Below are 15544 nucleotides of genomic sequence, written 5' to 3' on the forward strand. Positions count from 1 at the left end.
ATTTGGGGGCTGCTGCCCCCACACCCCTGCTTTTTTCAATAGTGTTACTGGTCCCATACCAACGCTATGTTACTTTAACATGAATTTAAACGCGACCATCTTAAAATAAATACTAGTAGTTAAAGTCAGTGGGGACCGCTAAAATGGAAACTACCCACATTTTGTTTTCACAAGTAATCCTAATATATCTTCCTTCTCACTAGCAACGTGTTTTCTTTTACTCTGACACGTGTAGCATTCTCTTATCGCACACTAGAAAAAAATGGCAGAGTTATCATAATCAAGTAAGTGGATTTTATATGAAATAAAGAACAGCAAAATATAGTGGTCTTCAGCCTTTAAATGTTATCAAATTGTAGCTTGTAACCTAAAATCCAAATCAATAGACGCCAATAAAAATGTATGATAACAAGCGTTTAGACGATTTGTACACGCAAACAAATTTTACATATCCAACTCTTCCAAATTTGCTAAATTCTAGAAGCTATGGCTGAAAAAGAAGCTGTTGACCAATTGTTTGAAATAAGGACAAATTTCTATATCGGAAATTACCAACAATGTATCAATGAAGCACAGAGAATTAAGGTATCGTACGAGTCGTGTTTATTGGTATATTCGGTTAAAAAATTTCGGACAAAATATTTTATTTGTGTAAAGCTTTCAACCAGACCTGTCAGTTGTAAAGGGTGTTATGGTTATCCTTCTGTGATTGTATGTCAATATTGAGTGTACTGTCTACCACCCCAGTTATTCTGAAAGAATACCACTTACATAGCTCATGTTTATAATGTTATTTTATCTACCGACAATAAATAAATATTGACTTGACAGTGCAGGTCAGAGAGATGGCCTTTTTGAACCAGGCTAGTTCAATTGACCCATATTAGACATGTGTACAAAGGCCTAATGAACCATAAATCATGTTATGCACGTTTTTCTGGTTTAAGAAGAAGACTAACAATCATTTTGTGGATATTCGCATCATGTTATGGACAATTTATGATTTATTGGACTTTTACTTATGCAATGCCAGGGCTGCAGATAAGTTTTTTGGCCTATGAGTATTTACTCATTTTAATTTTGATGAATGAGTAAAATGGTAAAATCTGAAATTTACTAGGAGTAATTTTACTCCTGAAAATTTGTAAATGTAAGAAAAACGGCATGTTCTAATCTCTGGCCTGGCCTCATGAGCCCAATTTTCGATCTCACCAAGCCGGGCCAGCCCAGGCCAGGCCAGATTTTATCAATCTCTAGAAAATTGATAAACTAAATTTAATTTGTCTATACAGAAATCTAAGCATATGATTTCTCACAGCAGCATTCATCCGCCTGTAGCTGTTTTGTTTGCATAATTTGTTAATGGCTGCAGGTCAAACTGAATGAGATACCAAGTCTCAGGAGAATCATTAACTAATTGCCAATCATCTAATTCCTGACTCAACTGTGGTTTCCCCTGAAAAAAAGTTTTAACCATTTTTTGTTGTAAAAAAATATCAAGAATGTTCAATTTGGTTTTAAAACTTACTAGACTGTTTTGTAGTAAATAGAATATCTGTTAGTGATGATCTGTAACTATATAAATCAGTTGAGACACTGTGAGTAAAGCATGAACGTGGTGATAGAATAAGATGGCACCTGTCCATTCTACAGATAAATGGCAATTGTTTGACCACTATACTGCCTGCGAATCCTTTAGAGGATTCACCTTGTTTGAAATATTTTAGTCACCACCCCATCATTCAGCTTTAATGGGGTGTCTGAACTGTCAGTTTAACAGTTCTTTAGTTTAAAACAACAGATCACTTAATACTTCTATTGTTATATATATTTTCAACACAAGATGTCAGTAAGTAAATGGGACACCCTTCTGTTCTGAGAGGCCGCCGCTGAGGCGGTTCTGAGATGGTCAGTTTTATCAAGGATTGAACCCGGTCTCATTCTAGTGTCAACTTTTGATCTGAAAACATGTCAAAGAAATTGTTTCTGCAGCGCACTTACGCTGACATTGTTAAAAAGGATTACCGTGAACAAGAGTTTGACTCTGTATATGAAGAGTAGTGCTTTAGGGTATAGAGGATAGCTAACTAATTTTTCCTGCATTCTAATTCAAAGAAACAGAATTTAGTAGTTATTTTTCTGTATATCAGACAGAAAACAACTATTCTTTTCAAAACATTCAGCATTTAAAATAAATACGTGTGATTTTCCCCTCCATGCTATTGTTTACATACGTGCTGGTTTAGGGTGTACAGGATAGCTTTGGTCATTTTTTCCATTATTAGTTTAAAATCCACATCTAAACAAACTTCCCAAGATTTTTTTACTATAAATCAGAATAATAATGTATTCTCTTTTCAAAAACATTCAGCTTTTTAAATTTCTATGAAATACTTTTCATTAATTGATGTTTTTTACATACACACTCATTTAGTCAGTAAAGGATAGCCTTGATTTTTATTTCATCACATATGAAAAATAATACAAGAAGCAAACATTTAAAATGTATGTCAGAATGTCTGTCTGCATGCCAGTATAAGAATGATATGAAAATTTATACAATAATTCAAGTCTAAATGCAAAATTTATCAACCTATCCCCTATACCCTAAAATCCGCTATACCCTAAAGCACTGTACGCGTCCGTTTGTGACGAGTTTGAGTCTATTTGTGATGGGGTCGATTTGAGCATTGATGATTCGGATGATTTAAGTTTAGAAGGTGAACCAGGAATTAGCTTGATAACTCCTAAAATGAGATGCTTTCCATACACTGACCTGAACAAAAAAGGCCGCGAGTGTAATCTAGCCAACAGACAAAGTAGGAAGAGACCAAAGCCACGTAAGGTTGAAAAAGAACCCACAAGGAAGGTGATTGTCATCAGCAGTGGTAGCGAAGAGGAATTGGAGTTACCAAACATTACTCCGAAGAGCAGCAGGTATATGACTAATAAATTGTCTTAGTTTGATAATATGAATGTATGTAAAATTATGGAATCATTTTAATATGTTCCTTTTTATAGTATAATTTGTCAGAATAAAAAGTACCGGAAACGAAATGGTATAATGTCCCCATCTTAAAATATCTTTTAGATTTAATGTAGTTTTTTTTCATTTTGTAACCACTCATATAATAAAGTGATCTATTCACTTTAATAAGTTTTTTCCCACAAGATAAACACAGTTTTTATATAATACATAAAATATCTATAAATTATCTAAACTTATCATATAATTTTTGAAATTATGAAACCTATCTTTTTAAACAACTTCTTACTTATCATCTGTATCACTTCTGATAACTTCATCATAAGGTACACAACTCTGACACCAATATTTCATTAATCATTCGACCTATTTGCATATTTAGATTTTCTGCACTTTCATTTATATCACCTATATTTTTTCCTTCAATTTTGTTTCAATAATGCGTGATAAAATTGTCATAATTATGTATATAAACGAGAAGGTAAACTAGTACGTGTACTAAAATAGGATAAAATTTTAACGAAAGCAAAGTTTTTTTTTATTTTTGATGCTGTCTCATTCAAAGTCATAATTTATATCATGATGATTGTTTTTGTCAATTTCCTGTTGCTAGAAGATGGACTTGCTCATGTTAACGTATGAAAAGCCACAGATGGCTGAAATGTCATTAAATTATGTTGGTACTTATATATTTAGTGGATACATCTTTATATCGAGTGGTTGTTACTTTATCTATACATAAAGTTGACTGTTCTTTACATAGTGTGAAAATATCCTTATTTTAAGTAGAAATGCCTTTATATCATGTAGTTACGTTATTATTTTAAGTGAATACATAGATGGTATTACATAAGTGTCTTTTCATATTGAATTTATTAAATGGGTGGAATGAAAGAATAAAATGCGAGACTCTGCCGAGCATTTTATCAATTTTATTCAAGGAGTTTAATAGATTCAATGAGGAAAGTCACAAATGTAATATTCTTATTATCACATGTTAGCTTTCCCTGTCGAAACATCAAAAATTCTACTTTTTTTTACTTTATAAACCAGTTGATTTAACCAACGTCTCCATTACTATAAATGACGTCAATGTCAAAGCTTTATCATAGTAGTGTATTATCATTTTCATTTAATGGCTTTATTACACTCCCACCACGTCAAACGTGATAATTCTATTTGTTTCATGCTAACTGATGAAATACTGGATTCTGTCAGTGAGATAAAATCCATATCTTTCACTGTTTTGCCGGTCTACTTGTGTATGAATTTTAAATTATTTGTTAAAACAGGATGAAAATTTTAGTCGCACTTTGTTTTTTATAGTACATTTCTCGATTCCAATTATTTTACTTTATGAGAATTTCATAACGTTATGCAGCAAGAAATAAAGTAAAACGGAACTGTATGTTCTGTGCATCTTTCTAACCTCACAACACATCTCATGTCATGTTCATTTATGCGCGTCTGTTTCCCGTGCCTAGATTAAAAATTGTTGCAAATGCACAGCGTAATTAAGCATAAAAGAAATAAAATTGTTTTTGTGAATATGGAATATATCATACCTCGAAGTGAGGAAATTTTCACATTTTCACTCGCACTACGCGCCCCTGAAAATATTTGAAATTTTCTCACTTCTCTGCGAGATATATTCCATATTAACGAAAAACAAACAAATATCCTCTGTATCATGTATATATTAGTGGTTATGTTACTGTATAAAGTGCACACTTCATTTCTGCTTTACATGTAGTGGATACTTTTTTATAAAAAAGTACTTATACTATCATAAGAAGTTCTTACTGCTGTATATAAAGTCCTTATTATATTACAAAAAGAGGATATTTGATTATATAATCACAGCGGTATCAGCTCAAAGATTGCCAGGATCATGCATGTAATTGATATTAATTCCCAGGTTAATAACATGGACATAATGCTCAACGGCAGGGCTATAAATTACAGCAGTAATCAGTAATCAGCTCTGATAATTACACTTGACAATGTGTGAATGATAAGAAAGAATGTGAAAAAGAAAAACATTGTTACATGATTAATACCGTGTTCACACTAGCAGATCTGTTTTATTTTTATCAGGCACTAATACCGTGTTCAGACTACGTTTTTATGCCCCCGAAGGGAGGCATATAGTTTTTGAACCGTCTGTCAGCCTGTCAGTCTGTTGGTCTGTCCGCAATTTTCGTGTCCGGTCCATATCTTTGTCATCGATGGATGGATTTTCAAATAACTTGGCATGAATGTGTACCACAGTAAGACGACGTGCAGTGCGCAAGACCCAGGTCCGTAGCTCAAAGGTCAAGGTCACACTTAGACGTTAAAGGATAGTCGTTGATGGGCGTGTCCGGTCCATATCTTTGTCATCGATGGATGGATTTTCAAATAACTTGGCATGAATGTGAACCACAGTAAGACGACATGTCACATGCAAGACCCAGGTCCGTAGCTCAAAGGTCAAGGTCGCACTTAGACGTTAAAGATCATTTTTCATGATAGTACATTGATGGGCATGTCCGGTCCATATCTTTGTCATTCATGCATGGATTTTAAAATAACTATGCATGAATGTGTGACACAGTAAGATGATGTGTCGCGTGCAAGACCCAGCTCCGTAGGTCAAAGGTCCTAAACTCTAACATCGGCCATAACTATTCATTCAAAGTGCCATCAGGGGCATGTGTCATCCTACGGAGACAGCTCTTGTTAATCCTATATTAACTTGGGTTTATTTTTTAAACTTGTTTGCGTCCACACTATATGTAGTGTAAAACGTGAATTATGTAAAGCTCAAGTGATTTTTGTATTATGTAGCATTAAAACTATCTCATAAGGTGGTTTTAATACTATATTAAAAAGTAATACTACATTATTTTACAAGTGTGAACGCAAATGTGAGTTATAACTTGTTTTACAATCCTAAATTCCCAAATTTTACCTTTTGGCGGAAGAATACCATGTTTTTCTCTTTTGTATCAAACAATTGATGCTATGGCTGGCAAAAGTAATTGGAGTGTTGATGAAACAAAAACATTAAATTGCGATATGGAGTCATGCTGATGCTCAAAATGGACTATAGATGGATGGACAGAAATTCTTAAATGAACACAAAAGTTTAAACATTGATGACTCCTTCTTGTTTCTGTCAGCCTCCTTCTTTGTAACATTTTTTTGCTTATTGCAAAATATTTGTTTACTTGTAACATTGCAGGTATATATTTGAACCACATTTCTTTGCCTAGTGTGGAAGCAAACTAGATAATATTTTGATGGGTTTTTAAATGTCAAATACCAATTATAGCCAATTAGCGCTTGATAAAACCGATCTGCTAGTGTGAACACGGTATAATTGCAAAACATGTTGAAGAAAATCTTTTGTTTTAAAGGTGCTCAATCACATTTAAGCAAAATTTAGTGACATTTTTTACTTTTTGTATATTCTGTTAGAGATAAAAACAAAAATACCCATTACTTAGAGTTAAATCCCTGTTAGAAATGTATACTTTATTGATTTTCATAAAAATTTGTAATTACTCCCCTTTAATATGAAAATATTTAAAATGCCTGGTATTTCTTTTTATTTCCATATAATTCTGAGTTTTACATGCGCATTGGATAGATATACCAAATATTTAACAATCTGAATCAAAAGGTGGGTTTTAAAATGCCTGTAGCTTCTGAATTTCATTTTTTTCCATTCTATCTTGATAGGCAAAGGGAGGTAATAATAATTTTTCAAACTTGCATTTCTAATGAATTTAGTCTATATATGTAATTGTTAATGCAATTATTTTACGAATATAATACAATATAATACAATATATCGGTTAGTTATACATTTTCTTAGGTAAAGTATGTTTATCACATTTATACTTATGATAAAATAACTCGATCTTGGTTGGGCAACTGCAATAGAAAAACCAGTTATTAAAAATATCTCCAGTGAAAACCTAACTTGTATTAAGCGCTAACTGAACATAAATGAGTGTAAATGATCAGATGTTAAAGTTTAAAACAAATCCGTTACTTAGCCAAAATCTGATAATCCACCTTTAAGCATAAGACATTAAAATCATTCAATTTAAAATTTAAAAAAAAACAAGTTTATTAAGTTTATTTACATCTCATCAACAAAATACAAATAGGTCGTACATAAAACATATATAAAATAAATGTGTTGCCACTCATAAATTTGAGTTATAAGAGATGGTTCACTTCTAATTTTAATTCAAATATTCTAACATACTGTATTAAGGCATAGATAACCAGATCCCAATTACAGTATATAGATATTACAGTATAATAAGAGCTGCCCATAAGACAGCGGGTTCAACGATGTCCTGTCTCTTCATTATCTTACAATTTAAATATTTAGATGAACCTTCGAAACATTTTACAGAGCCAGTTAAAATTTCGCGTGCTAATAACAAACTGCCTAGTATATTTCAGGAAAACTGTTTTTCATCAGAAATGGTATCATTCAGTTTAACTAATACTATTTGCTTTTTCTTTAATTAAGGAATAATAAATTTGTTCCTATATTTTTCAGTTGATAAAATATAGGCAAGAGTTAGGATGTGTATTAATTAAATCACGAGTGCTTAGCAAGAGTTATTTAATTATTTGCATCCAAACCACTGCCCATATTTTATTTAATGATAAATTCACAAATGATACTCCTGGGAATTCATGTGATGGTGCTGCCAATTAGACCTTGTCAAGAGTAACAATAGGTTAATGTCTTCTTCAAGAGGCAGATAACAGTACTTACAATGAAAATTATATGGGGTTTTTTTTGTGTTTTTTTTATAATTGTTGTCATTAGTAATTTAGTATGGTAAATTTACTTGTTCAAGTCAGTTGTACACTTTTCAAAACAGTAATAAATTTTAAGTAAAGATTATAGAAAATACAAACACGTAGAATATCATTTTTGAATATGTAATTGTAAATGATACATTTATCAATTAACAGTAGACTTATATAGTGAAAAAATATATATTTGAAAATCAGCATAATAAACAATTCGGTATAATGGAGAATTATGAAGATATATTTCGCAGGGAGAAAAATGACGACTTCGGTAGCTGACTTCTAATCCAGGTCAGAGAATGAACGTACACCATAACATTTAATGTGATAGGAAATAAAAAGAAAATAGTGCGAAATTATGAAATGGAAGTAACTCAATTTTAAAAATGTGTAACTGAAAATTAAAAGAAATATGGAAAGATTATAGGAATTGATTTAGATACAATGTATATTAAACATACTTTAACATTACAAAAAGAGGATTCTCAAACAAGATAATTATGTAAAGTTTCATTTCATTGAATATAGATAGAATATTATGTAAAATTTGTTGTTTAAAGTAACACCATTCGGACAATAAATGACTAATATCTTTTCCAAATAATAGCTTTTTTTAGTTTACATATGATAAAAGAAAACAGCCCATAAAATTTTCATTTCATTCATTAGAACCGTAGAAGTACTTTTAACTGAAAATTTTCAATTATCTCATGCCCTTGAACCTGTCCTGAAATGAACTTAGGTAGTTTAACCACAGATGTTTGGCGGTGTGAAGTCTGCACACTGTTTACGATCCCAATAGGCAGTTGGTTATTCACTGACCCAGTGCCCCTTTACTGTTTATTGCTAATGGACATTATTACAGTAATAAACATGAGTTAACAGTTCATCTGAGTAGTTCAGAGGTCAAATAAGGATAGTAGGGGCTATTATAGTAGTTAGGGTCAGGTAAGGATACCAGCACATTCTCAACTCCCAAAGAGAGTGTCTTCACTTCTAAGAATGTTAACAAAAATTAATACTATTACCGGTACTTAATTCTCAAAATATTGAGAGAAAAAAATAGATGGTAACAGCTTAAACATAAACTCAACCTGCATTTATATTCAACAAATGGAAACTTGATAATTTTGAAAATCCTTTTTTTTATTTTCTTATTCATGTAAGTTCTTATTTACATAAGAATTCAATGACCATGTGTAGATACCAGTCAGTTACTATAGCTGAAAAAAAATTCCCACAATATTGTATGTCTAGTGTGCACATGTTAGTGCTTCTGCTGTGTCTGAACAAGAAATAATGTAAGACCGAGAACAGTGTCCTGTCTGTAGGGATTTAGGTTATTACATTGTATTAATGGACCTTAATTTTTTTTTGGTTGAAATTTAATTTAAGTAGCACATGATAAAAATACCATTTTGCTTGTTTTCAGGATGAGAAGTTCACAGAGTGAAACAACTGACGACATTGTTACTATCCAGCAAAGTCCTGTAAAAGGAGAGCAAATTGATAACATTGAACATCATATGGGTGATTCAAGTCTGCCAATATTCAAGAATGGGTTCAATAAAGGCTTAGAAACAAGATCGGTCATCAATACAGTCCTGTCATCGGAACGTGACTCACAACAATTTGGTCATGAAAGAGATATTTTGTGCGATGGCCATGGTACATGGACACAAACCTCAACTAAAATAAAGTTCTTCAAAAGGACAGGTTCCAAATATGAAGGTTCAACTGAATCGTCTTATGGAAAAGCATGCTTTATTAAGACAAGAAGGATGTCATTTAGACACTCATCATCTCCTGACTTCCATAGAATTGTTTTATACATTTGGGTACATAATGGTGTTAATGACGCCGTACATAACATCGCTCTTGTGCAATATTTCTTTGAAGGTTGCATTCATCCAGTTACCGTTCCTCCGCATGGCAATTCAAAGAAAGGACAACCATTTCACAGAACATCAGAGTCAACTAAACAGGCAATAAAAAATAAGATCAAAAAAGAAAGATATGTTTCTCCCAAGAACACAGTTCATGATATTTTAAACAGAAAAGGTGGTATGGAAAATTTGCAATCACCAGGGCCTAGAAATAGAAAACAAATCTCAAATTTTAGCTATTCAGACAAATCTTCTAATCCAGTTTTAGAACTTATGGAACATTGCAAAATGCAGTCATTTACACCTACTTCGGTTTTTGTTCGTGAAGTAACAACATTACCAGAACTTTCAGTTTTCCTTGCGAGCGATCAGCAATTACGTGATATAAAATTGTTTTGCACAAATCCTAAAGAATTTTCGGTGTTAGGGGTTGATGCAACATTTAATGTTGGCGAGTACTACTTGACCCTTACAACTTACAGAAACTTGATGTTATCCAATAATAAAGCCTTAAGGGTGTAATCCTGTTTTCTTAGGTCCAGCTCTTATTCACCAGCGGAGATTATTTGACAGTTACTTTCATCTGCCATCTTGCATGCTTAAGTACTGCCCAGAATTAAAAAATCTACTTGTGTATGGTAGTGATGGTGAGAAAAATATAACTGACTCTTTTGACACATGTTTTGTTCGTATTAAGCACCTGCTGTGTGATATCCACTTGAAAGACAACATAAAAAGTAAATTACAGAATCTTGATATCAATTCAGATATTTCAAAACAGTACTTGGAAGATATATTTGGTAAGCAAATTGGCAATATTAAACATCCTGGACTGGTTGATTCCCTAAGCTCTGAATTGTTTGACAAAAAACTAAAGGAATTAAAAGACAGCTGGATAGATAGAGATCCAAATGGTGATGAGTTTTTACCTACTTTTTAACCTACAAAAGCGAAATTATAAAAACTTCAATGACAGCCGAGATAAGATCAATGGCAGGATTAGGTTTTCCACCCAAAATGTACAACCAAAATGCTAATGAATGCATTAATAGTGTTATAAAAAGAGGGTTGAAATGGAGAAGATTAAACCCAATGGAAGTTGTTCAACATTTGGAGCATATAGTGAAAAGACAATATGAAGAAGTGAAACTGTCAATTTTGGGCAGAGGAGAATACAGAATTTTGGATAAATATACCGAACATCATGTAAACGAAGTCGGGTATTATCAAATGACTAAGTCACAAAAGGAAAATATAGAAAAGCGTTTTTTTTCTGCCAAGGTCAAGGATGTAAAAGAAAGTGTAATTCTGGATGTAAATGACAAAAATTCAATTAGTCTCTCCATATCACCGGAAAAAAGTAAAATTGTTACTGTACCTTCTCAAATTGTGAAGGAGATGTTTCACAAGGCAGCAAATTTAAAACAGAATGTGAACGAAATAGTGAAAACTCCAATCCCAAATTCGACAATATATTATGTATCAAGTGTATCAAACTCTCAGTGTCCTCATGCTGTCAATATTAAAGGTTCAGGTCAAATTGAATGTGACCATAACTGTATGCGGTTTTCAACTTTCAAAATATGTTCACACACACTAGCAGTTGCAGATAAATTAAACAAACTACAAACATTTCTGGACTGGTTTAATTGAAAACAGTTTGTGCCAAATATTAGTGCATTGGCAAATTCTAACCTACCATCTAATAGAGGTAAGAAGGCGACCAAAGCCACACAAAAGCGAAAAGGAGGAGACCCGAATAAACGTTGTCCCGAACTTCTAGAATTTACAACAGAAACTTTAAACACGCATAGCCCGGGCTCCTACAGTGCTCTGAAAAAAGCTTCTTGTAGTGCAACTATAAATGATGCATATGAATTGACATTCATTCATGGAGTGATTAAAAAGTGTTACGGTTGCGACAAACAGTTTACCCAAGCACAACGGCAATTACCATATGACTTAATTATTAAACATCTAGAAATTCCGCCACGTTATGACAAAGAGAACAAAACTTGCTATGCATCAAAATTAAAATCAAATGCATATTACCATTTAAACATTGAATGCGTGAGAAGAATTCACAGCGATTTTGAATCATCTATGTTGACTATTCCTGCTCCGGTACAGATAGGACTATCCGGCGAACACAGAGATGTGCTCGACACTGCTGGTTTTTTATCACAGTAACTTCCATCCGGTGATGCGCTTGTGCAGAAGTAACTGTTTATTCATAAATATATGATATATGGTTATATCATACTACATGCATACTGTTACATGCACATGTAAAGTATTCTATAAGCATTTCCATTGCCATTCACTTGATGTTTAAAAGTTTTAGCATATTCGGTTAACAGCAATCTTTATTTAAAAACAAACAGTTGGTTTAAACAATATTTATTTTCCAAATATGTATAATACAATCATAGATGAATGAGTAGGTGATTAATACAAACAGTTAACATTGATTTATTTCCATTCAATATATATTACTTCATGTGCATATTATCTTATGATTCATGCTTTGTAAGTCTTTACACACATCAAAGTGAGTAAATAACAGAAAATCTAAAAAAGGTGGCAGAAAGGTGCTTTTCCCTTCTGAGAAAATATATTGCAATTTACATTTTCAAGATAAAAGAGTATTATGTCATGGCATTTATAACTAACAGAAAACATCTATGTCCTTTATGGTGGCATGTCAAATTAGAATTCAGGAAGCATTTATCTGCCCAATAGCTATCAGTGATTGTTTAATCTTAACAGTTATGGTTTGTCTGATTTGTTTCTTACAAAATTAATACAAGAAGAAAATATTTTAAATTTATTTCTTTTTTAAACTGTGTGATTAATATTCTATTTTGATCTAGAAAGAAGTTACACCTGCATTACTTCTAAATGTATTGAAGTGGTAAATTTATCCATAATTTTTATAAGGTATTGAAGAGAATATCTAATATCTGTTTATATGTAAAGTAGCATTATTTTCATTTTTAAAATATGAGCATGCACAAATATATATTATTATGTAAATTGTTTCAATTAGAGCATGAAATAAAATATTTGCTAATGTTTTTGGTGTGTTAGTTTATTAATGTGGTCTGTTTTGTTGGATATTTACAGAGGATTTACTAGTATAAGCTTTTTTCACCCCATCATTCAGCAGAAGCCCTATCCAAATCAACAATTTTTGCGAGTAAGGTTTCTCTAAAAACTACTCTGCCAAATGTTTTCAAACTTCACATACATATCCGGCACCCTGACTGAGATGACCTCACACCATGGTCAAGTTACATAATGTAAAACACCATTCAATTAAGCACATATGGCCATAGCATGGAATTCCAGTCAAACAATTTCTAACTTTTTTCTACTGGCATATTGACAACCTGAGGAAACCTGTTTAGTTTATACTAATTTTTTAGCTCGATTGTGATGAAAGCTTTCAGCTTATTGTAACCACTCTCGAGTCGGCGTCCTGAAAAAAAACAGTACTGGTGTCATGTGAGAAGTCATGGTCGTGACCCCCATGGGGCTCGAAACCACGACCCCTGGATTGAGCGGCCGACGCCTTAACCACAAGAACACCGATCTCCTGAAACCTGTTTTCCGACCGCAGAGCCACCTATATATATATATAAACAACATTACATGAGTAGCATCAGAATTACTCCCTTTATATTGACGTCGTGTCATTACCATAGTAACGTCACGTTGGTCTGGTATATTGTGGTGGTGATTTAGTTCGTATTAATTAATTCTCTCTACTATATAATAATTTATAATGCGAACTTGTATCCTAGCGGATCTCACGTATGGGAAAGTCAACTGTTCTGAATATAATTATATCCCTTAACTTAAATTATCTATATATATTCAATGTATCCTCGAGATCCAGTTAACTTTCAGAGAGAGAAAATATAGCTTCTCTGGTCCCAATCAGTTATAAAGACTAAAATGTCAATACTGATTTGTGAGACATGAAAACAGAGATTTGAGTATATATATGCAAATGTTGAACCAGTACGAATGTGTAGTACAATTCGGGCTCGTATATAAAGCAGTATCGAAACTAATCTTATTGGGTTAGTGGACTTGCTGTGGCATGTGCATGTTCGTTTGTACTGCTAGGCGCTTTGCCGTAATTGGTCTGGTATATTGTGGTGGTGATTTAGTTCGTATTAATTAATTCTCTCTACTATATAATAATTTATAATGTGAACTTGTATCCTAGCGGATCTCACGTATGGGAAAGTCAACTGTTCTGAATATAATTATATCCCTTAACTTAAATTATCTATATATATTCAATGTATCCTCGAGATCCAGTTAACTTTCAGAGAGAGGTCACGTGCCTTCAAAAACTAGGTCAGTAGGTCAAATAATAGAAAAACCTTGTGACCTCTCTAAAGGTCATATATTTCATGGGATCTGTATGAAAATTGGTCTGAATGTTCATCTTGATGATATCTAGGTCAAGTTCAAAACAGGGTGATGTGCGGTCAAAACTAGGTCAGTAGGTCTAAAAATAGAAAAGCCTTGTGACCTGTCTAGAGGCCATACTTGTGAATGGATCTCCATAGAAATTGGTCAGAATGTTCACCTTGATGATATCTAGGCCAAGTTTGAAAATGGGTCACGTGCCTTAAAAAACTAGGTCAGTAGGTCAAATAATAAAAAAACATCTTGACCTCTCTAGAGGCCTTACTTTTCATGGGATCTGTATGAAAGTTGGTCTGAGTGTTCATCTTGATGATATCTAGGTCAGATTTGAAACTGGATCAACTGCGGTCAAAAACTAGGTCAGTAGGTCTAAAATTATTAAAATCTTTTGACCTCTCTAGAGGCCATATTTTTCAATGGATCTTCATGAAAATTGATCTGTATGTTCACCATGATGATATCTAGGTCAGTTTCGAAACTGGGTCATGTGCGGTCAAAAACTAGGCCAGTAGGTATAAAAATAGAAAAACCTTGTGACCTCTCTAGAGGCCATATTTTTCATGAGATCTTCATGAAAATTAGTGAGAATGTTCACCTTGATGATATCTAGGTAAAGTTCAAAACAGGGTCACGCACCTTCGAAAACTAGGTCAACAGGTCAAGTAATAGAAAAACCTTGTGACCTCTCTAGAGACCATATTTTTCAATGGATCTTCATGAAAATTGGTCAGAATTTTTATCTTGATAATATCTAGGTCAAGTTCAAAACTGGGTCACATGAGCTCAAAAACTAGGTCACTATGTCAAGTAATAGAAAAAACGACGTCATACTCAAAACTGGGTCATGCGGGAAGAGGTGAGCGATTCAGGACCAACATGGTCCTCTTGTTATTTATTATATACTTATCCAGGAGTAACTTTTAATATTTTCTATAATATATATATATATATATATATATAAGCTGGCTTAAGGAAGGTTGTTGGTTCCACCCAGGTACTCATATTGAAATAATGCACGGAAGGCATTATCATCATAATGAATTATGTCTGAATATTTCTGAATTACATCTGAATATTTCTGATTTTTTTTTTTTTGACTTTGTTCTAAGTCATGCCAATTTAGATAAGAATTCAGGAATAAGCAAGGAAGGGCTTTTCAACAAATTAAGAAATTTTCAGCAATGAATCGGTTAAAATTCAGAAACATTTTTTTTGGAGGGCCTTTGAAAGTAATATCTTGCTTTTCTAATGACACACAAGAATAAATCAGAGTTGAAAGAAAAAAAAATGGGTTACTTTGCATCTAATAAATATATTTAGAAAAAAAAACACGAGGGCAAAAATTGCTGTATATCGCTCACCTGAGTTGAGTTGTTTGCTTGAACAAATTTCTTTGTAA

At 32.8% G+C, this 15544-nt stretch overlaps 2 protein-coding genes across 2 annotated transcripts in view; both read left to right on the forward strand.

The window, feature by feature from the left end:
- Positions 1–400: 400 nt before the first annotated feature.
- Positions 401–15544, forward strand: part of LOC123566160 (coatomer subunit epsilon-like) — a 52286-nt gene continuing 37142 nt past the window's right edge. Inside the window, exon 1 of the mRNA XM_053550129.1 lies at positions 401–585. Within this exon, the coding sequence (XP_053406104.1) occupies positions 487–585 (99 nt within the window). The 5' untranslated portion in view covers positions 401–486. The remainder of the gene's footprint in view (positions 586–15544) is intronic.
- LOC123566159 (uncharacterized) lies at positions 601–12776 on the forward strand. The gene is made up of 2 exons (XM_045360044.2): positions 601–2937; positions 9246–12776. Exons 1-2 carry the CDS (start codon positions 2753–2755, stop codon positions 10219–10221), a joined length of 1161 nt encoding a protein of 386 aa, XP_045215979.2. The 5' UTR covers positions 601–2752; the 3' UTR covers positions 10222–12776.

Source organism: Mercenaria mercenaria, chromosome 8, assembly GCF_021730395.1.
Source record: "Mercenaria mercenaria strain notata chromosome 8, MADL_Memer_1, whole genome shotgun sequence".
Classification (NCBI taxonomy): Eukaryota; Metazoa; Mollusca; class Bivalvia; order Venerida; family Veneridae; genus Mercenaria; species Mercenaria mercenaria.